This window comes from Acinonyx jubatus, chromosome D4, assembly GCF_027475565.1.
Source record: "Acinonyx jubatus isolate Ajub_Pintada_27869175 chromosome D4, VMU_Ajub_asm_v1.0, whole genome shotgun sequence".
NCBI lineage: Eukaryota > Metazoa > Chordata > Mammalia > Carnivora > Felidae > Acinonyx > Acinonyx jubatus.
Window position 1 is genome coordinate 3,832,358 of NC_069391.1, and position 21,881 is coordinate 3,854,238.

At 57.5% G+C, this 21,881-nt stretch overlaps 3 protein-coding genes across 34 annotated transcripts in view; 2 read left to right on the plus strand and 1 right to left on the minus strand.

Moving 5' to 3' along the window:
- Window positions 1-11,211, plus strand: part of TSC1 (TSC complex subunit 1) — a 59,211-nt gene extending 48,000 nt beyond the window's left edge. For all 16 annotated transcript variants that reach the window (XM_053204439.1, XM_053204441.1, XM_053204442.1 and 13 more), the window contains 6 exons: window positions 72-254; window positions 1,120-1,230; window positions 2,154-2,276; window positions 5,067-5,254; window positions 5,337-5,498; window positions 5,870-11,211. In XM_053204439.1, the coding sequence (XP_053060414.1) occupies window positions 72-254; window positions 1,120-1,230; window positions 2,154-2,276; window positions 5,067-5,254; window positions 5,337-5,498; window positions 5,870-6,383 (1,281 nt within the window). In that variant the 3' untranslated portion in view covers window positions 6,384-11,211. The remainder of the gene's footprint in view (window positions 1-71; window positions 255-1,119; window positions 1,231-2,153; window positions 2,277-5,066; window positions 5,255-5,336; window positions 5,499-5,869) is intronic.
- Window positions 11,212-12,112: 901 nt separating this feature from the next.
- SPACA9 (sperm acrosome associated 9) lies at window positions 12,113-21,111 on the minus strand. 13 transcript variants are annotated; one of them, XM_027035496.2, is made up of 7 exons: window positions 20,479-20,678; window positions 19,143-19,293; window positions 15,691-15,871; window positions 13,864-14,066; window positions 12,995-13,142; window positions 12,297-12,392; window positions 12,113-12,182 (listed from the first exon to the last, which is right to left on the minus strand). In XM_027035496.2, exons 3-6 carry the CDS (start codon window positions 15,832-15,834, stop codon window positions 12,327-12,329), a joined length of 561 nt encoding a protein of 186 aa, XP_026891297.1. In that variant the 5' UTR covers window positions 15,835-15,871; window positions 19,143-19,293; window positions 20,479-20,678; the 3' UTR covers window positions 12,113-12,182; window positions 12,297-12,326. The 13 variants fall into 13 exon arrangements, 12 of the variants coding, with proteins under 12 accessions (XP_026891297.1, XP_053060422.1, XP_026891299.1 ...); XR_008290871.1 differs by having other exon boundaries at window positions 12,297-13,142; window positions 20,479-20,677; XM_053204447.1 differs by having other exon boundaries at window positions 12,113-12,392.
- The window catches only part of AK8 (adenylate kinase 8), a 129,875-nt gene continuing 126,255 nt past the window's right edge, over window positions 18,262-21,881 (plus strand). For 3 of the 5 annotated variants that reach the window (XM_027035487.2, XM_027035488.2, XM_027035489.2), the window contains exon 1: window positions 20,991-21,283. In XM_027035487.2, the coding sequence (XP_026891288.1) occupies window positions 21,134-21,283 (150 nt within the window). In that variant the 5' untranslated portion in view covers window positions 20,991-21,133. Of the gene's footprint in view, window positions 18,485-18,631; window positions 18,753-19,363; window positions 19,487-20,990; window positions 21,284-21,881 lie in introns of those variants that run through there. The other 2 variants (XM_027035491.2, XM_027035492.2) reach the window with 2 other exon arrangements.

A 21,881-nucleotide genomic window follows, 5' to 3' on the forward strand; every position in this document is an offset into this window, starting at 1 on the left:
TGCCTCGTCCTCGAGCCTCACCGCCCACGGTGGCAGACGGCTAAAATGATCACATCCTTGGTCCCCGTCAGAAAGACCAGCTGAAGTTACAAGAGAAGGACATCCAGATATGGAAGGTCAGTCTGCAGAAGGAACAAGCCAGAAACAGTCAGCTGCAGGAGCAGCGAGACACGATGGTGACCCAGCTCCACAGCCAGATCAGACAGCTGCAGCACGACCGAGAGGAGTTCTACAACCAGAGCCAGGAGCTGCAGGTGCGGGCGGCCGCCGGGCGGGGGCAGCCGAGGGAGGGCACCAGGGCGCCTTGTCCGTCGCAGCCAGCACGCGGGCTCCTGTCTCCGACGCCACCGGACGCGGGTTTCGCGTCAGGCAGGGCTTCCCAGCTCTCTTGGCTCCTACAAGCCTCCCTTGGCGTTTGGGGAACTTCCCTGGCGTTCCGCAGCCAAGGGAGACACCTGACGGTTCTGCTCGTTGAGCAGATCTGAGCGACTTAGTATTTACGTCCTGATGACGCAGTCACTGTTTGAAAATCACACACGTAAATTTACATTTTTTTAAATTTCGTTTTTAAATGTCCACAATAACTGACCAGTGCTGTGCCTGCCCGTCTGGCACCGCGTGGAGTCTCAGATCTTGGAATCACATTGGAGACTGGCACCCTCATTTCCTGTTTCACGCTGGTTTTCACAGGGCGATTTTTATCCCCGCAAACACCCGAACCCTGCTTTGCAAAGATACGACATCATCCCCAGGCACTAGCGAGCACATCTGATCCTGAAACCCTGAACTGCCTCCGGGGCGTAGTGCGCACAGTGACCGACAGATGTCACTGCGTTTCCCTCAAACACTCACAGTCTCCTCATGGCGCCGCTGTGAGTTTGCTCTGCAGCCCCACGACTCTGCAGTGCAGATCTGGGGTCCAAGATCTTTTCGTTCTTTTGCCAAACAAATCAGGAACTCCAGAAATGAACCGTAGCTGAATTTTTGAAACTAAGAAACTAAATCCCGATGGCCCGAGAAGAGTAGAGCAGTAGGGAACCTGGGCTTTCCCGCTTGTCTGTGGGCCGGTGCCATGGCCCGCGGGTTCTGTGTAACTTCGTGGCCTGTCTCTTTGGGCAGACAAAGCTGGAGGACTGCAGGAACATGATCGCAGAGCTGCGTCTGGAGTTGAAGAAGGCCAACAGTAAGGTGTGCCATACCGAGCTGCTGCTCAGTCAGGTCTCCCAGAAGGTGAGAAATGGGGCGGGCGCGGTCTGTTCTCACACAGCTTGCTGGCGCGCTTCCTTCCGATGGGGCCTGTGCGCCGGTGGCCGGGGTTCCCCCCAGGGTTGGCCTCCCGGCCCCACCCCCCCCAGGGGACGCCGGGCAATGTGTGGAGGCGTTTTTGGTGCTACCGACGCCGAGCGGGCAGGGGACTGGTGCTGCTAAACCCCTTCCAGTGTGCAGGATGGTCTCCGCAGCACATCTGTCTGGCCTGAGCCAAGTGGGCGGGGCGGTGGGGGGAGGGGGGCAGAGAGCGAGGGAGACGCAGAATCCGAAGTGGGCTCCGGGCTCCGAGCTGTCAGTGCGGAGCCCGACGCGGGGCTCGAACTCCTCAACTGCGAGCTCGTGACCCGAGCTGAAGTCGGACGCTCGACCGACTGAGCCCCCCAGGCGCTCCAGAACTCTTATTTTTAAATCCTCGTTTACATAAACTTGAAAAGTTGGTTCACAGAGATTTTTTGAGCTAGGATCCCTCCCTTGTTGGGATTCACTGCACTATGTAGAGATCACTTATGAAGGAAATAAGTGAGTTTTCCTGGGCTTTAACGCTGGACATCGTGTCCCTGCGGTGACTGTCGTACGCACGCCTGTCCTCTCCGGGCACACCTGTCCTCTCCGGGCATCTTGTGGGTGGCCACTCTGGTGACATGCACCTGGGCTGCGTCCCCTTTGCACAGCACAGTTTTGAAGTGCTCTTCTGCCCATTTTCGTTGCCCTTGGATGCCTTCCTCTCCGCCAGCCGTCGTGTGAGGGGATTTGAAGCCGAGGGAGCGGTTATCGTGCCTGAGCCCTGAGATCACGCGCTCCTGGCTGGGTGCTCTTTGATGCCCACTGGCCTGCGTTGTGTCACGGGGTCTTTCACTTTGCCTGTTTCTGTGCTGTGGTCACAGCTCTCGAACAGCGAGTCGGTCCAGCAGCAGATGGAGTTCTTGAACAGGCAGCTGCTGGTCCTTGGGGAGGTCAACGAGCTGTATCTGGAGCAGCTGCAGAACAAGCACTCGGACACCACAAAGGTAGGCCCGGGCTCGGGGAGCCAGGCCCGGGGCGGGGGCGGGGCTCGTAGGACGCGTTGGTACAGATGTTTCCTGAGAGCCCGCTCAGTGTTCTTGGCGGCCGCCTCCCCGCGCCCCCGCCGGCCTGTTGGGGTGAGCGTCCTTGGCCGTCGCACGAGCTGATGTCCCCCAGCTGGCTCGCTGTGAGACTAAGTCAGGTGCAAGTGAAAGCAGCTCGTGGGAGTTGGTACACAGTGGCTGGCAGGGTCTCTCTTCTGCCCGTGCCCGCCCCGAGAGACGGAGGGAGAGAGACAAGGAAAGGACGGGGAGCCACTTCTGTTGAACAGAACTCTCAGGACTGGGGGCATATACCAGTGTACGTAACTTTTCTTCCTTTCAACGTTGGGTTTAATTTCAGCAGATCGTGGTTCAGTTCTGGCAACAAGGCCGGCATCGGGATGATCTTATGTTAATTAGCGACTCACCCGTGGTGTTGAGGCAGAAGTTTTGTGTCACTTTCTAAATAGCCTCGGGTAATGTTAGCGAACGAGTTGGGAATGAGTTGGAATGGAATTTTAATGGTAAATGTTCAGATGCTTCCTGTCACTAACTTCTCCATCACACACAGGCTTTCTTTTCAGGATTTCTCGGGCTTGTGCTTTGTAAAGCATCTTTCTGGGCCAAATGTACAGAGTAGGCTTAGGAGCAGGGAGATGTAATTTTCCTAATAGAGTTACTCCTTATTCCTCAGCTCCTCTCAGCTATCAGACTCAGACTCCCTTTAGTAGGACGTTTAAGTGTGGAACTTTCTCTAGAAACCAGCCACCAGTCATTCTGGAAGTCTAAGGGGTTGGGAAAAGACAGAGGGGAGACAGACCTCAGGACAGGACAGCCCCGAACATCCTTATTACTCATACGCATTCCTGACGCCCCCGAGAGTGCCGCTGGGCTGGCCTCTGTGCTGCTGTCCTTCGGCTGGAAGGCTTGTACTCTTGGGGCCCCGAGCAGGCCACCTGGCCTCTTTGGGCCCCGTTTCATCGTCCCTGAAATGGACATGCTGACCCTGACTTGTAGCAGTCAGGATGCCTGCCGCCGTAAGCAGTAACAACAAGAGGAACCAAATTGGCTTAACGATAAGGAGTTGCATTATTTATTTCGCTTGACAAGAAGTCCCAAAGCAGGTGAGTCCCGGGTTGGTCAAGTCAGCAATTTAGGGACAGCATCAAAGAGGTCAGTTCTGGGGTGCCTGGCTGGCTCAGCTGGTGGAGCATGTGACTCTTGATCTCGGGGTTGTGAGTTCGAGCCCCAGGTTGGATGTAGAGATTACTTAAAAGCAAGAAACCACAAAAACAAAACCCAGTTCTTTCCGTCTCTGGCACTGCCTGACCCATCGCGGCACCCTCGTCCTCGGACTCACTGTGCTGGTGGTTGTGAGGCATGAGCTGCGGGTGCAGTGGTCACAGGTAGACCCCACGACGTCCCACGGAAGAGGAGAGGACGCTTCCTGCGGGTCTCACACCAGACGTCCCACCCTTGTTATCAGCCAGGGTTGTGTCGTGTGTGCCCATCCTTAGCTCAGTCGTTGCCTTGAACCTGCCAGCATTTGCCCTTGGGCCTGGAGTCAGGCTTTCTGCTGTTCAGTCAAGTGGGGGAGGTGGGGTGGGTACCTGAGAGGTTGGGCATGGCCGGTAGGTGTTGGTGTAGCACGTCACGGGATGGTCGGGAGGGTTAGTGGAAGCACGCGGGTGTTCCGAGTTCCGTACTTTGATTCTCCATGAAGAACTGGTGTCATTCATGTCAGAGATCTGATTTGTCACCTGACGTGAGCCAGTCTGGAGCCCTTGGGCACAGCCGGCATGGCCATGTGATCTGGCGCCCAGTTCTGAGCTTAAATCTGTGGCCTTTCACGCCAAGAAAGCTTTCACCGTTATTCTTTGAGGCCCACCTCCATGGAAGCTCTTTGCCTTGTTCCTTATGGTGTATCTTTTTGAGAAAAACAAATCTATGTAAGTTACATGTGTATCTTTCCACGGTAAAAACGCACAATGCAAATGTAACACATGCTTGTTAGAAGAGCGTTCTTTCTGTGTCTTTTCTGAGCGTGAGTGTGCACTTGTCCTGGGTTCAGCTGGTTTAGTCTGTCAGCAGGCCGGCCATCTGCCTGGCGGGATCGCCAAACCTCATGGGGCACCTGATCTGCCAGTGCCGTGTTGCCTGAGCAACCCTGCCAGGCCGGGCCATGCCCGCCAGCTTTCCCTTCGTCAGGGTGAGGGGAAAAGAAACAAACAAACACACAAACCAAAAAAGACCCTCGACACCAGTATGTTGAAACTATAACTGAACGTTGGCCTAGTTTCGTTGGATGCTTGTGAGTGGCAGTGTTTGCATAGTTGATCCTATGCGCATGGTTTTATAGTTTGCTTTTTAAAAATCCTTTTACTGATGTATAAACTGTAAGTTTATTAAAAACTTATGAAATGGGCTTTAACTCACTTAACTGTTTTCCTGACATTTGACTTAACGGTGCTTCCAGTGTTTTGCCCTTCTCAGTATGCTGAGATGATTCCTTTTGTGCCCAAATGTCTGTTTGTGGTTCAGATGATTTCCTCAGGGGTAGATTTCTAGGAAGGGGTATTAGATTAATACTTACCGCCGGCTTACTTTCCAAAAAGTTGTACTAATTCAGATTTCCACCAGGACTGGCCCAGAGTACCTTCTCAGTGCTTATCGCCTTGATTTTCCAACATGGACGTGGCATGTTCGTCTTCTAAAAAGACTAACTCCAATCACCCCCCCCCCCGGTTTTTTTAGGAAGTGGAAATGATGAAAGCTGCATATCGGAAAGAACTAGAAAAAAACAGAAGCCATGTCCTCCAGCAGAATCAGAGGCTCGACACCTCTCAGAAACGGATTTTGGAACTGGAATCTCACCTGGCCAAGAAAGACCACCTTCTTTTGGAACAGAAGAAATATTTAGAGGATGTCAAACTCCAGGCCAGGTAACTCCCACGGGGGAAGGTTTCTGCAGTGATGTGTGCGTTAAGCAAAGCTTCCTATATTCTGGGGCCGCCTGTGTTTCAGAGGACAGCTGCAGGCGGCAGAGAGCAGGTATGAGGCTCAGAAGAGGATCACCCGGGTGTTTGAGTTGGAGATCTTAGATTTATACGGCAGGTTGGAGAAGGACAGCCTCCTGAAGAAACTTGAAGAAGAAAAAGCAGAAGCAGCAGAAGCGGCAGAAGAAAGGTAAGAACAGAGGTGGCGCCAGCGGCCTGTGCCTTGGCCGCGTCAGCAGCAGAACAGGGCCCGTGTCGTGGGGCGTAAGGAGCCGTCCCCCTGGATCAGGCGGGGCTGTGGCACTTTGGTTTCCTTTTGCTCACGGCTCCCAGCGGTCTCTGTGCGTCCCTGTCCTTGGCCCTGAATCGCTGGACGTGGTCACAGAAGTGCTCACATGTGCGATCTCCTCTGCTGTCCCTCGTCGTGACTCGGTTTCCCTCGTTGAGACCTCATGCTCGGGCTCTCCGTTCTGAAGCGTGGCGTTCAGTGTCCGCGTGCGTGCCTCCGGAACACAGGCGCTGCCAACACCACCCCTTTTGTCCTCCCCGGCTTTCTTACAGGTTTGCCTGTTGTAAGGACGGCTGCTCGGATTCTGTAACAGGGCACAACGAAGAGGCACCTGGCCACAACGGCGAGACCAAGCCCCCCAGGCCCGCCGGTGTGCGGGGCGGCGGTGGAAGCAGAGGGGGCGGCAGTGGCGAGCTCTCGACCCCGGAGAAGCCCCCCAGCCAGAGGGCGGGCCCGTTCGGCAGTCGGTGGGAGACGACCACGGGAGAGCCTGCCACCAGCATCCCGACCACCGTCGGCTCCCTTCCCAGTTCGAAAAGCTTCCTGGGCAGGAAGGCGCGAGAGTTATTTCGTAATAAGAGCGAGAGCCAGTGTGACGAGGACAGCGTGACCATCAGTAGCCTTTCTGAAACGCTAAAGACAGAACCGGGCAAAGACCCGGGTGCGGAAGGCAAGGCCCCCCCGAGCCTAGACGGCCCGCACCCGTCCCCCCCGACCCCGGACAGTGTTGGACAGCTGCACATCATGGACTACAACGAGACTCATCATGAACACAGCGAAGGATGACGGTCAATCAGTGTTAACTCGCAGACTGCTGGCGTAGAACAGGAGGTGTGAATGCACGTTCCCAGGCCTCCCCATTTTCAGGGTCTGGGTGGCTGGCTCACGCCGTGGAAATGGGCTGGGGGTCCTTTTCACAGTTGACTGAATGCAGAACGGTTTTTGGATCTGGCATTGAAATGCCTCTTAACTTTCCCCTCGACCCGCTCCCTACCCTGTCTTTCTTTTACCCAGCAGTGTGGGCTAGTCCGAGGGTCAGTGTGGGCTAATCCGAGAGCCAGTCCGTGCTCCTCAGTGGCTTCACTTTCTGCCTCCCCCGCAGTGGTTGCGCCCTTTGAACGTGTGCAATATGAGGCCAAATTTAATCTTTGAGTCTAACACACCACTCTGTCCTTTCCCGAAACTCAGAGAATGGGTTGGCTCTCCGTTAGCCCGGGTCACTGGTGGTGTTGCAGGTAAGTCTGGTTTTGTCCCTTTCCACGAGGATGTGGCTCGCGAAGCTGGTCACCTTCACGTGGAAGCTTTTTTACGTGAGACTTTTTCCCTGCTTTTGGTTCTGAAGTTCAGCATCTAAAGCAGCAGATCTAGCCAAACAAAGGTTTATTCACCCTTAATGTTCTGTTGGCGGTTCTGATAAGCTTCCTAGAAAGTTGTGTGTGAACAAATGTCTGTTGTTAGAGAAGTCCATAGCTGGCACCGTGGAGCCCGTCCCCCTCTCTGGGAATGTCTGTCCCTCCTTCCCTGCTACCTCTTATTTATTTGGCGTTTGTTCGAAAGCTGCGACTGCTCAACCAGGTCGCCGTGGGGTGGTAAAACCGTTCTCTGCAGGAGGGGAGGCGGGTGGTGGCTCGAGCCATTGCCCAAGAAGCTCTTGGGGACCAGGAGCTGCCCCTCGGACGGGGCTGTGCCAGCTGAGCCTCGTGGTTCAACCCCTCCATCCATCTGCCTCTCTCCCTTTGTGTTCCTGTGAGTCCCTCGTTCGTGCCTGCTTCTCGGTGATGCCGCGGCGGAAAGGCTCTGAAGGCCCAGAGTTTCTTTAACGTTCAAATGACCATTGCTTCTCAGGCTGGTGGAGCTGCCTTGCCGTTACGCGTTCTAGACCACCAAAAAGGTAACAGCTTTCTCACACCAGCCTAGCTTTCCGGGGCCGACTCTCCGGGGAGCACGCTGCTGCGCCCCCTCCCCCCCTCCTCCCCTCCCCCCCGCTCCACGTCAGTAATGGCAAAGTGTTTTAGGGCCACGTCCTGGCGAGTGTTGACAAAGGCCCACGCGTGCTTGGGGGAGATGCCCCCAGCCCGGCACCTGAACTCAACAGAGGCTCCCGAGGTAACTTCTGGAAGCCCAAGAGCTGTTGCTTTAGTGTCCCAGCTGAGGCGAGTAGAGACTCATAGGAAAGAGCCAATGAACCTGGGTTTTCTCTTTTTATTCTCTTAGTTAAAAGTATACGAGGGTTCAGCCACGAAGAGGGAAAAGACGGACTGTAATGGTACGAAATCTTACTGCATCCAGAAGCTTCCAGCACGTGAGGGTAAAAGTCTTTTTTTTTTTTTTTTTTTTTTTTTTTTGTAAAGCATTGCAGTAAATATTCTAGCAGCCTGACCAGAGGGGGCTAGGTAACGAGAGACCCTGTGTCACCACGACGGCACAGGTGCAGGGGCCTCTCCTCAGGACAGGATCTTCAGGTGTGACCGGTTCCCAGCCCAGGAGAGGCTGTGTGCCCGACTATGCTCAGCCCCACCCGGTCCCACAGTTGCCGCTGGATGTCCCTTGTGGACTGTTTAATAACCCCACATGTTTAATTCAGCTTCATCCAAAGGAAAGCTTAAAACCGAATACATCCTATTTCCTAGTTCCTTTTTAGAAAAAGAAAGCACGAACAAATTCAGAAAGGAAAAAAAATGTTACAGGATAAGTACTGAAACCAGGTCAAAATGCTCACCCTCCCCCAGCCCAAGAGGCCTGTGCCACGAAACAGACACACCAGGCGCTTCGATCAAAGCCCTTTCCCTGATTAACTGGTAACGGCAGAGGCCAATGTAAAGAAAGAAAGAACATCCTTAAAAACTGGGCAGATTGTAAAAATACAGGGAAGGAGGCGGCAGGGTGGCGAGGGGCCTCTGCGCGGGCCGGTCTCCGTGCCCAGGGCCCTCGGCATCTGCCTGCAACCCAGCCATCGGCCTAGGGAGCTGCACTCCACTTCCTTTGGGTTCTAGGAGGCCGTGTGTCTCACTCAGCCGGGGTGGGGGGGGGGGGGGGGCGGGCCAGGCCTGGAGGCACATTGAAGTTACCCGTCTTCCAAATGGAGGCTCGCATGTTGCAGAGGACTCGAGTCAACATAAGGTTTGGTTTAGTTTTGAAAATGATAAACTCGCCAGGAATCAACAGGTCACTTGATCGTGCTGCCGCGAGTCTTTCTGAGGATAGGAGGGTGATGATAGAGGAACACCAGAGAGAGAATTCAGGCCCGGGAACCGGTGGGGCAGATGTGTCGGAATGATTAGCGACAGGGCCGGAGCATGTCTTCATACCATCTGAGCAGCCTTCTGTCGTACATGGCAGGGCTGGGCGGCCCCAGAGCTTGCCCACCTCGGAGCCCTTTGGCCCATGTGCGTGACCTACTCTGCTCCCCGCCCGACACTAACCGGGGTCAGCACAGGCCCTGAGGAGGCCAGAGTCTGCTTCTTGGGCATCATGAATTTTGTTTTAAAAAGGAGCACTACAGTATCATTGGGGGGGGGGGGGGGGGGAGTGGCAGCGTGGTCTCCATAGAGAAAACGTGGTCCTGAATCTGCCACGGGACATAAGCACGTGGACCTCTCTCAGAGCTTTTAGGGATTTTTAAAAAGCTTTTGACGGGGTTCTGCCGTGCAGCCTGTAAACTTGGTTAGCATAGCACCGGAAGACAGATCTATCCAGGAGTCAGAAAACAAAGGTAGGAGACAAAGGTCGTTTCTTGGGGCAAGAGGGTTTTAAAGGTTTCCTCGCGGATGAGTGCTAGGACCGGCCTCGTGCGGCGGGCGGACGTGACCTCGCTCGCTTTGCCAGCCGAGGGTTCTTTCGAGGCCCCGTGTGTGCAGAGAGAAAGGACCGGTAAGCTCCCGCGTGAGCCGCAGCAGCGGACCGTGTGCAGGGGAGAGGGCGCGGCTCTCCTGGGCAGGTAGACTGGACGCCGCGGATGCTGGAACAGAGCCCATTGTGCCGCCGGCCGGCCGGCCTGGAGGGCAGCGCCTCGGGGGGCAGAATCCCAACAACGGACCAAACCCCGGACCCTGCTCCGTCCCCATTTGCCCCAGCCCGTGTAGCTTCCGGTGTTTTTGTCACAAAAGGCCAGGGTCTCACAGTTGTGCAGAAGGGGGCGACTAGGACAGTGGGGTGACGGGTCCCTGTGAGCCGGGCCGCAGGGGTTCAGGCTCACTGAATAAAACGTTGGGCGTTTCTGCGGAGAGCATCTAGCACGTGCTGTGACTAGCCAGCAGGAGTTTTTACCAAATACTAGAACCTACCACTCTAGGCCACAAGATGACCGTTCTTTTGACGGAAAGCACCGGGAGGTGGGCGGAAGCGAGGGCAGGTTATGGAGGGTGTGGGCAGAGGGCAGGCTTGGTCCAGAAGCACAGTCGAGGTGGAGGGCCACCCGCCCTGGGATGTTCGGGGACAGGCCAGCCCCTCTTCAGAGTGATCCCCGGAGAAGCCCCACCCCACCCAGAGCACGTCTCGTGCGGGGAAGAGAGCGGGCTCGTGGAACGGCCCCCACCAGCACACCTCCTCTGCTGCCCTTTCACTCTCGAGGCACACGCTCGAAACTGACCGGCAGCGAGTGCCAGGACGTGTCTCCGGAACATGTCTGAGTACCTGTTTACGCGCCACCCCCCGCCCCAGCTCTGTACCGTGAGCCCTCCCCTCCCCTGATGCCGTGGAGGAATCCACCGCACCGGACGGCGCTTTTCTCTAGAGGGAAAGAGCCAGTTTAGGTCGGGGCCCGGCCCTGAGGCTGCTGCTGTGACCCTTGTTCCCAGTGTCCCCGTCCGTGACTCTGTGACATGTGCGGGGAGAGCGGGGTATCTGTGTTTTCCCCGCCGTCTACGGTCTGCACAAGCTCACCTGAGGGAAGAGTGGCTGTAGCGACATCGGAAGCCTGTGCCCATGACCGCTTTTGGCCTTGAAACCAATGAATGAAGGCAGAGGAGCTCTCTGCCCCCTTCCCTTCCCATTGCTACCAAATGGTCCACCCTCTGGGATACGTAGACTAGTTGACGCATTGGAACAGATCTTTTAGAGGAGACCCCGGAGAGTTTGAGCCCCCCTCCCTTCCCCCACCTTGCCACAGTGTTTGGACAGGAGGGTACGCGCTGCTCTGTGCAGCAGAAACTTCTGCTTATCAAGAGGCGGCCGGGCATTTTGCACTAGAAAGAATCAGTGATCACTTTTCAGAAGACTTCTGCGGACCATAAGCATATTACGGAGGAACAGATTTTGCTAAGACGTAATCTAGTTTTATAACTCAATCATGGATCACCCACATGTGGCTAACTTGCAGTTTAAAGGGGTCCCCATCAGTGGAAAAAAAAAGTTTTTTTAATTGATTGCTTTTAGTTAAATTTGAGAAAGTCCTCTCTCGTCAAAAGGTTTAAACCTTCCCGCCTCGATCTTAAAAGCATGTCAAACAATCCACGTCAGATGCCATAAACATGAGCTGCAAGAGAAAATGGTACAATCTTAGTGAATGGGAGTTGGAATCAAAAGGGTTTGCTGTCCTTCTTAGGATGTTCTAAAATGTCAAGGCAGTTGCTTGTGTTTAACTGTGAACAAATAAAAATCTATTGTTTTGCACTACTCTGCTGTGTTGACGTGAAGTGACCCGTGCTGGCCTCGGAGGGGCTCCTAGGCGGAGTAGGGACCCACCCAAAGATGCAGAAGCCTCAGGTCTGGCTTGGTTGGTTACCCCGAGCGGCTGGAGGAGGTGCTATCAGACCCTTTTTGTTCTAGAAAGTTACCTGGCACACAACCACGGATCCTACTTTATCCGCCTCACGTTCTCGCCTGCCCCCAAAGAGTGGCACGGTGCCGTGGGAGACGTGATCGGAGCCCTCTCCCCCGAGACCCGCTAGGCCGGACAGCCTGCCGGGCCCACGCTGCTGTCCCCTCTTGCGCTCGGAGCGTGCTTGCCGCCCTAAGGGGTTGGCTGGCCGTTGGGTTGAGCCCAGGTGGCACCGAGATCACAGAGAGCTTACCAACCCTGAGCCTTGCCGTTGTGTTCTGTGAGCGTGTCAAGGAAACGGTGCAGCTGGCAGCCGCCATAATGTCACCAGGTGTTTGGAAGAAGGCGGGAAACCACCTGAAACAATGGTTAGATCCAGCCTCGCCTCACCGTCCCTTCCCTGGAACATACGTTTCCAGCTGCCCCTGGAAACGGGTATGCCCTGACCGTTTTAACGACGGAAGCAGCTCCTTTGAGATAAAGACTGGGAGGTGGCAGCTTTTAATTTTGTCGCAGAACCCTGATACCTATTCGGGTTCTCGTCCCAGTACGCTCTAACTACGGGAGTTACCGCGCCGGCCTGGGGGGGGGGGGGGTGCCTGTGGCTTCAACCTCCTGAGAGCAGACTCCCGTCTCTAGCGGTTGCTCTTTGCTGGCGGTTTTGCTTGTGAGCCTACTGCCCAGTGTCCTCTGATGTCTTAGGGTAAGCATAGTTTTCTTTAAGGGAGAGGTCCCAGGAAACCAAGCCAGGCAGACAGGTGGGAGAACATTTTTTATTCTTGACGGTCGCCCCCGAGGAAGCAAGAATACAGAATCTAAGTCGCCCCCTGCGAAGGGAAAAACCAACAGTCAGACAGTACTTGCAGCAGCTCGGAGGCCAGAGACACAGGCTACGACGTCAGGGCCTTGACTGCGCCCCGGAAACCAGGGGACTGTCTTACTTGGGAGCCGCAGAGTCCATCTGGCCCCTCTCATGGCCTCCCTCCCCCAAGTAAAGGAGAGCAGAGGCAGGTTCGTTCCCCCTTGGGTCCAGACACCTAATGACACTGAGGAAGTTTACCGCGCCGGCCCCCAGCACCCTGGCGGACGGAGGGACCCTACAGTGGCCGCAGCGGCGGGAAAGGGGCCCTGTGGCCTCCCGCTTGGTGGCTCTGCCTGGAGAGGCGGGCCTGGCAGGGTGCTGGCCTGGAGCTCCCGGAGCGCCTAGGCGGGCCAGTGCCCCGGCTCTCGCCAGCCTCTCCCGGCAACACTGGAAGTGGGCGCAGAGCCTGAAGCCCAGAGGCGTGGAGCGGTGAGAACTTAAAAGTGAGCGAGAGGGAGACAGGTTCTCAGTGGTATATTGGGCAGTCCCCTTTGGGGTTCATCAGTTGCCATGACCGGAGCCCAAGTGAAGAGTCGGCAACCCCCCCCCCCCCCCCCACCACGCGGGGCTCAGCAGGGCGCCAGCTCTGAGTTACAGCTTCCCGCCAGGTGGTCTCCAGGGAGGTTTTGGACATCCTTTGTCTTTCCCCCTTGGTTTGGGGCTGACTTTTGTAAGTTGCCTAAGTTGGTGTTTTCTTAACCAAGACTGGGTGCTCATGGTCCGGGAAGGCGGAGCGGCTGCTGCGGTGGCTTCCTGGCGTGCCTGGGGCTCACTCACGTGCAGCACAGCTTTGCGGGGCAGCTTCTCCGAGTGGGCGATCCATTCTTTCATCAAGTCTAGGACCATGGGGATGAGGCTGACGATGCCTCCGTAGTGGTTCCTAGCCTCGTCACAGCTGAGGTGGTTCACCACATCGTGAGGGTACCTGCAGGGTGGCAAGAGGGGGCTCTTCCAGACCGGGGCAGTGTCTAATCCTGACCACACATTACAGTCCCCGGGGAGGTTCTGGACGCTGTGGTTCGGCGGGTTCGCGGGGCCATGAACCGTAGGTAATCCTGGCATAGAGAGGCAAGATGCTTGAACCACTGGCCTGTGGTCGTAGAGACCCGGATTAGGGGCCGTGGAAACCCGTAACGGCTCCAAAATGTGCTTAGTCCCTCCGACTCTCCTCATCCCCAGTAACTAAACAGCATCCTCCGGAATATGGTGCTTTGTGCTGAGGACTCCCCAGGGCTCGGAATGAGGGAGCCACACTGGGCGGTGCTGAGGCTCAGATGCCCACAGGGACGGGCTCCAGAAGTCCTGCTTCTCCGTGGGCTTCTGGGAACATCTGCTCTGACTCCCCCTCCCCTTGCCCAGTGCTGGCTCGTCTGTGTCCCACTGTATGTGGGGCCTCAGCGTCCCTTGTTTTCAGTAAGAGGATTTGTTGGGTTGGCCCTTTGGGTACATCGGTGGGCCTCAGATTCCCCACCTCGGGGTGGGGGGCGGTGCTGGACAGTAGCCACATGACCCATCAGTCCCGACATTCCTGTCCTCTGGAGAGAAGGCTCCTTCCTGTGGGACCCCTCCCTCCCATCCTCACCCCACCGCCCTCCCCACATGCTCATGCTGCTGACGCCTCCGGGACAGGCCCAGAAGCCACTTACTTCACTCGCAGGCTGCTTAGGTCATTGCTTTGGCTAATCAGGGATTTGCACTTCTCGAGCAGGTTGTTGGTGACCGGGGTGCCAGAGTGCAGGGCCTCGAAGTTCTGGCACAGCCTGTTTAGCTCTGTGCAGATGTCCAGGAACATGAGCAGAATGCGCCGGTCCGTGGAGTTGTTGCAGTAATGTTCCATGTAGGTCTGCACCTGCAGGGGCCAGGTGGGGCGAGCTCAGGAGGTACCACCGGCCCCCAGCTGGTTTGGGGACCAAACATCCAGGAGCGTCCCCCCCCCCCCCCCCCCCCCCGGTTCCTCGTACCCTCCCAGAGTCACAGGGGAGATGCAGGCACATTGAGGCATGTGGACTCACAGGTCACTACGTAGAGTTAATGTCACTGCGTGTCCCAGGCACCCCGAGAGCGCTGGGCAGGCTGGGTCTGCCAACACCCCCACCTGAAGCCTACACGCCTGGTGCCGGCGGGAATATCTGGCCCATTTCACGAACGCTTCCCCTCCCCTCCCGGTCCCCTCCGGGGGCCTCCCCTCCCTCCTCCAAGCTGCCTTTCAGTTGCTCAGGGACGTCTTCCCAAATGATCCGAATGGCTCCTTCCAAGAACAGCGGCTTTGTGAGGGGGGAGAGGCCCTGACAGCCGCCGGGGGACCCGAGGAGGGCGGGGAGGAGCCTGCCAGCCGGTGTAACTACAACAGAGCAGAGTCTCTGCGCTACCAGGTGTGTGTGGGCAGGTCACCTTTGGATGACCCAGGTCCGGGGGTGGGGGTGGGGTGGGTGCCAGGTGAGGGCCGAGAAATCGACACTTCACATGCAGTGTCTGGGGCCACCGTTTGTCAAGGCGCTTCGTTGAACCTTGGGTGAGAAGGCCACGCCCCTGTGCGTCTGAGGGGCGGGGTCACTCTGGCTCCCGTAGATTCTGAGCCGTGGCTGCGGGGAGGGGTCTCACATGCTCCATCCTGACGCTGAAAACCCGGCCATGCCCCTCCCTGGAAGTCTGAGCCTGATTTACTCCTACACAGTTCAGGGGAAAGAGGGTATTTTCCGTAGGTTTAAAATTTCTCACGTTAAAGATCTGGGAGGAATAGTCACGCACAGCGGAAGGGAGGGTTTTTGTTGAAGGATGTTGCCAGCAGGGGTTGCTATCTCTGGGGCCTGTGTGCTTCTCCTAAGCGGTTCTGAGCCCTGGTCCCCACGCCCCGCCAGCGCTGTGAGCAGCTGGCCTTCCAGAAGCTGACTCCCCGGCGGCCGGCGGCGGGAGGGGGTCCCACTAAGGGGTGTGCTTCTTCCTGGAGGGCGAGCTCCGTCTCCAGGCCTCCAGGTCCCGCAAGCTGGGATGGCAGCTAACTCACAGGGAGACCCGGGTCAGGTGACAATGTCTGCAAACGGGAGGCGCGAGGTGCTTGGCGGGTCGGTTTCTCAAACCCCAGTGGGATCCCACTGCTGGGACCACGGGCGTCAGACACTGGCTGAGCGGCTCCCTCACGAGCTCCTTAAATCCGCACGTTCCGTCTTTTCCAGACGAGGCAGCTGGGGCACAGAGAGGTGACTCACTGGCCCAAGGTCACAGAGGCGGGACCCGAACACCGGCCGTTCGGCAGAGTCTCCGGCCCGCTTTGGTATTTACTCACATATGTGGTGAGGGAACGAAGGGCCCGTTCCCGCCTCGTCAGGATCTGAGTCCTGATCCCGGCACAGACACGCCTGCCCTCTCCGGGCTCAGCCGTGTCACCCTCCATGCACGGTGTCGCCCAGGAGTCGCTGGGCCCGGCTGGTCCCCAAGAGCCCGGCCCCACCGCCCGCCAGCCCACGAGGTGCCACCTGTGCGATGCTGGAGATGGGCCGGATCTTGTCGTGGGCGTTCTCCCTGCAGTGCTCCAGAGCAGCGGTGAACGTGAACTGTTGCTGCTGGAACAGCTTGTACTTCTGCTCGATGCCTCGCAGGGACTCCTTCGCCTCATTCATGGTCTTCCTCAGCGGTCATTTACAGGAGGACGAGAATCTGCCGGGGCGGGGGGGGCGGGGCGCGGAGAACACAGCAATGAGGCCCCAGACTGCAGACCCCGCTCTGGAGTGTCAGACCAGCATGCCCACGGCCCCTCTCGGCGTCCCCCCTCCCTCCTGCACTCACTCCAGATCCCCCAGGCGATCGATCCAGGACCCAAGTCCCTTTACCCTCCAAGGACACGTCCTTTGCCACGAACCATGACTTCCTTCCCTCAAGTGTGGCCAAGGATTTCTCTGGGCCTCAGTTTCTCCACACTGTGGACGCCCACGCACACCCACACCCACGGCACCAGACGTGCTTCGCGTGAACGGGTCGGAGGCGGCCAGGCCGAGGCCAGGGGTGCTGGCGGGCGCAAGGGGCCAGGACACCTGGCAAGGGCAGGGGTGGGGAAGAACACGCTCCAGGATTCCTAGGAGGCCCCACCCAGGCGGAGAGGAGGCGGCCCGAGGGAGACGGGAGGCATTTCCCTCCACTGTGTCGGCCTCCGCATCCTGAGCCCAGAGCAGGGCTGGAGCAGGGAGGGCATCTCTGTGGCAAAAAGACGGACGAAAGGAAACGCAAGGGCAGATCAGAAGTTGGCCTCCAGGACGCGACGGGAGCGGCAACTCTGAGAACTTGGGGAGGGCTGGGAGCTGACCTGTGCGGGTTAGGCCCGGACGATGGCACCCCATGGACCTCAGCAGGCCTACTGTAAATACGACACAGTGCATTCAGCCGCAGTGCCCAGGCCACCCCTGGGAGCCACAGTGCCTGTGTTTGCTCGCACTAGCTGCGGCTCCAGGGGGGTGGGCCTGGTCCCGGGCCGGGCAGGACACTGGTTTCCTGCCCACTCAGCCCCCTGCCGGAAGTGGGCAAGTGGGAAGGGGCGCCGGGGTTGGGGGGGTGCGGTGGGGGCCTGGGCCAGGGTGAGGCACCAGAAAACCCAGCAGTCGGGCGAGGGAAAAACATTTAACGTGCTATTTAAAGAAATAAAAGTTAACACCAAAGAGGAGGCCGCAAAGCGTCAGGATTTTAAAGACGGGATGGGGTCTGGGGCTGTGCCATACTGGAGCCCGAGGCAGAAGGAATGGGTAAAACCGATCCCGTCTTTACATTTTTGGCGACAGAAGTGGATTTTGCATGGATTTTGATGTTTTTAAATGTGATTTGCCTTGATTATTGGAGTTTGGGGCACCCCTTCCCATGACTCGCCTTGCCTGGTCTGGGCCCAGGGCTTACGAGTGACTTGGGGGTGGAAGACCTAGAAAAGTCAGAGCACAATTTATCCACGGGATACAGGTGTGCTGTTTCGAAGGGGCACGTGCACCCCCATGTTTATGGCAGCACTCTCGACAACAGCCAAAGGATGGAAAGAGCCCAAATGTCTACTGATGGAAGAATGGAGAAAGAAGATGTGGTCTATATATACGATGGAGTATGACTCGGCCATCAAAAAGAATGAAATCTTGCCATTTGCAACTACGTGGCTGGAACTGGAGGGTATTGTGCGAAGCGAAATTGGTCAGAGAAAGACAAAAATCATAGGACTTCACTCATATGAGGACTTTCAGAGACAAAACAGATGAACATAAGGGAAGGGAAACAAAAATAATATAAAAACAGGGAGGGGACAAAACAGAAGAGACTCTTAAATATGGAGAACAGACTGAGGGTGGCTGGAGGGGTGGTGGGAGGGGGGACGGGCTAAATGGGTCAAGGGCACTAAGGATCTACTCCTGAAACCACTGTTGCACTATATGCTAACTAATCTGGATGTAAATTTAAAAAAATAAAAAAATAAGTTAATAAAAAAAATGCTTCTAAAAAAGAAAGGTCAGAGCACAGCACACAGGTGGGTTTCTGGGTGGGGGCGGGGGGGGGGGGCTGTGCTTTCAGTCTGGCCTTCCCCATAAGGCTCAGAGCTGTGCTTGGTGGTTAAGAACCCAAGCTCTATTCATAGTCCTGGTTCAGATCTTGGTTCCACTACTTCCGGCCGGCCTTGGGGTGAGCCTCTGAGTGCTACTGCGCTAGAGGGAAGTAACGGTCCGCAGTCTCCGGGCCTTGGGGCGAGCACCGTGCGAGGTGCAGGCGGAACGTGTGGAGCCCGGAGCCTGGAACGCGCAGCGCCTGGTTGTCAGAGCAACCGAAGCTGCTGTGATTACACAGTGTGCACACAATGGCAGGAGCAGGCCACAACAGGCACGGTGCACACCCTGAGAGCAGCAGGGTCTGCTGAGGGCTTGAGCTCTGGGAGAGGAGAGGAGGGGGGAGGGGGGAGGGGCATTAGGAGGGGGTGACCTGGGACTATTGTGAGCAAGTGCAGGAGGCAGTGGGCAGGGCAGGCCGGGGGAACCCCCAAGCGTCAGGCAGAGCTAGGAGAGAACCCCTGAAGGCCAGAGGGGTCAGAAGGACTTCAGGCTTCCTTTCGTCTGTTCACTCACCCCTTCTGCAGGGCCTATCATGTGCCGGCCCCGATTCTGAGTGCTGGGTTATATACACGGCAGGGAACTAAATAGACAAGCCCCTCTTCCCTGGAATTTATCTTTCAGAGTGGGAGGCGGACAACAAGGATGAGCCACCGAACAGTTGTGGATAAGAGCGCTGCCAAAGGGAAAAGGAAGCAGGGCAGTGGGATGGGCACGCTGGGACGAAGGGCTAAGTGCGGTCTGCAGGAGGGTCCTTTACGGAGGTGGGTGGGTGGCGGGGGGCAGACGAGAGCCATGCTCCAGCCTGCAGTGAGGTCCTGAACACCCGCCCCAACACTCCCCATGGCAGTGCCTATCGACGGGGCTCGAGGAGAACCCTGGCCATGCATGGAATCCTCACCACAGCTCTCCCAACGGTACCTGATGATCCCCACGTGACAGATGATGAAGCTGAGGTCACCCCGCTGGAAGTGAGCAAGCCCGGATTCCCCACTCAGCTCTGCCTCACTTTATAAAGTCTGGGCTCTTGGATCCCTCCCTCTGTGACGGTCCATAGAGACAGACATGCCAGACATCAGACTGACCCAAGGCCGGGAGTGGGTGGCTGGGGTGGAGGGGATACCAAATGCGCAAAAAGCTGCCCAAGCCCTCCTAGGGGTCACGCACCAGCTGGACCCCTGGGCCTCGTTTCCACTTGCAGAGAATGTTCTCTGCTCTCCCCTCCCCTAGTGTTCAGGGGCCTGCCCTGCGTTGTCTGGCTCCCTGCCACCCTCCCGGGGCTTCCCGGGGCTGTCAACTTCTCCAAGGATACAGCACGACCTTGGCTGGTGGCCCCAAGAGCCCCTGAGAGCAAAACTGACTTGGTTCTTGATCCTAGCGACTTGTGACATGCACGCCAGGAAACGTCGTGAGAAGAGCTGTAATAAGCTATCCAAAGTGATCGTCCCTTGAACGAGTTACTGCAGCCAAATTAGTGTGGATGAAAGGCACCGGGTGCAGGCACTTCTCGATCTGGGGGAGGAGGAAGGAAAAAATGATTACCCAATAGGTTTTAGGCTTTAATTGATTTGTATTTTTCCAGGCTGCTAAAGAAGATTAAATCGTGGTATGAAAAGCGCCTAGGGCTTAAAATAAATGAGGAGAAAGGCAAGTCATTTCAGAAATGTCCAGGAAGCAAACTGAACCTCTCCAGTGCAAATTGCAGGTTTGGTTGTTGTGTTCTTTGTTCGGGCGGGGGGGGGGGGGGGGCTTCCTTTTCTTCCCCAGCTGTCTTTGCAGTTGGCTTTGACAAGCCAACCAAGGTGTGCGCGCTTTGAGGAAGCAGTCCTGAGGGGAAGAGGCGGATTTGCAGCCTTTTACAGTCGGAGGGCATGTCTCTGGGCACTTGGTGGCTGCTGGGAAAGGCTTTTGGCTAGGAGTCAAGACGCCAGCCCTGGCTCTGCCTCTGATTAATGAGTGAACTTGGCCAAGAGTTTCCCCCTTTCTGGACCTCACTTTATCTATAAAACAAGGGCGATTGGATTAGAATATCTTCAAGGGGACTTCTGATTCTAACGCTTTATGGTCTACAACTGATGAGAAAAGAGACCCAAAAATGGGAAATGACTGGCCCCAGGTCTTACGGTCAACTATTTGTTCACCATTCTGATCCTCCAATTTCTGACCTGTAAGATGGGAATGAAGGTACTTATTCCTGGGGGCTGGTGCAAATATTAAATGAAGTTACTACTAAATAGTAGCCCCGATGCGCTGTGCCCTTAATACACGCCAGGAGCCCGTACTTCAGGCATATGCGCTCACGGAATCTTTCCATAATCCCCACTTCACAGGGGAGGAAAGTGGCGCCCAGAGCAGGCTCACACGGGTGGAGCCAGGAGTCGAAGCCGGGGCATTCTGTATCACAGAAGCCAACGCCCCGTCCATCATGTACCTACCCCATAGTTTTGTTAAGAACACATCTCAAAACCTGCAGCTCCTTCTAAAAATGGCAACAGACAAAAGCTGGAGCTCCCAGCTCAGCGCCGCGTCCCATACCAGGCTGTCCCAGTCCCGCTGGGGATTGACGCGATTCGAAGCGCTCCTTCCTCCACCACGTCCCACCCACCAGGGGCGGCATCGGGGTTCCTTCCGCTCCCTCCCCTCCTCCCCCCAGGGCTCGGCGGAGGGCGGGGGGTGGGTGGTGCGCTTTAACCTTACTGGTCCTAGGCCGGCCTTCACTCACAGAGCTCCCCGAAACCCGAGTGCCTCCGAGGGTATCTGGGGCCCGGGAGGGGCTCTTCCCAGGGCCGGGAAGGTTGGTGGGTGGGGCGGGGCCGCGGGCCCGATTGTTCCCGCGGGTGCCATAGCAACCGGGTCACGTGGCAGCCCTGCCTCGCCCCGCGAGCCCCCGCCTTCCCGTCCGCCCCAGGGACTCCCCTACCTTTTCCACAGCCTTCCCCAACCTCTACTCGCTTTAAAGGTGGGAAAACTGAGGCCCAGAGAGCAGAGCCGGGCTGGCCCGCGGAGCGCCCAACGCCCAGGTCGGGGCGCGACGGCGGGACCAGCGCACGACCCGCCTCCCGCCCCCACGGAGGGCCGATGTGCCCCCTTGGGCGTCTCGGCACCTGGGGCCCCCCTGGGGGCACCTCTGGTCCTAGAAGGCTGGAGGGCCACCTCCTGAGACGCACAGACCGCAGTGCGAGGCCGCCACGGGGAAGCACCCGCCCGCAGGGAAGCACCTGCCCCCCGCAGCTGAGCGCGCGGGCCTTGGAGCCGGGAACGAGACCCGGTTCCAGCCCCGCGGGCGCGCGCTGATGACGCGACGGCGCGGCGGCCCTAGCGACGGCGGTCTCCAGGGAGCGGGCGCGCGCTGATGACGCGGCGCCGCGGCGGCCCTAGCGACGGCGGTCTCCAGGGAGCGGGCGCGCAGCACGGAGGCATGGACGCGACCACCGCCCCTCACCGCATACCCCCGGAAATGCCCCAATACGGGGAGGCGAACCACATATTCGAGCTGATGCAGGTGACCCGGGCAGCCCCGCCCTGTCGCGACACCGGGCGCCAGCGGGAGCCTCTGTCGCGGTAGCAGTGCGCGGCTGCGACCCCGCTGCTGGGGGGGATGGGTGGGTGTCTGACTCCTGTACCGCTGGGACCCTGAGAGATGCCTCGGTCGGAGGACGCCCCCTGCCCCTGTCCTGGGGACCCAGGAGGGAAGAAAGGGGGCAGCCCACCCGGTCAGGTTTTGGTCATGGCTCCACGCCAGCTCGCCCAATGGCCTGGACCAAGTCCCATTCTTTCCTTTTCTCGAAGCTATGAAATGCTGGGTTGCAAGAGCTGATCTTCGAGGGGGCCCCTCGGCGCTAACAGTCCCCAGTCCGTCTGCTGTGTTGGTTTCTAAGCTGGGGAGTGTCCGAGTTTCAAGGTGACCTCACCATCCCCTGAGATGGCCACCTCCTGGGACAGCAGCCCTGTGCCCTATGGTTCGGACAGGAGCATTTCCCACATGTCTGTCCCTTCTTCATTCGGGTCAGGAGTTCCCAGCAGCTCCCAGCCTCTCATCCTGGATTTCTGACCCGACTGGGCCCTCATCCCCTGTATGACCTTTGGCAAAGCCCTGCCCC

Coding starts and splice junctions, on each gene's coding strand:
- SPACA9 (XM_027035493.2), bottom strand. CDS start 15,834: ATGAATGAGGCGAAGGAGTCCCTGCGAGGCATCGAGCAGAAGTACAAG. Junction 14,067..15,690: donor CCATCTCCAGCATCGCACAG/GTGGCACCTCGT, acceptor TGGCCCCTGCAG/GTGCAGACCTACATGGAACA. Junction 13,143..13,863: donor CTAAGCAGCCTGCGAGTGAA/GTAAGTGGCTTC, acceptor GCCACCCTGCAG/GTACCCTCACGATGTGGTGA.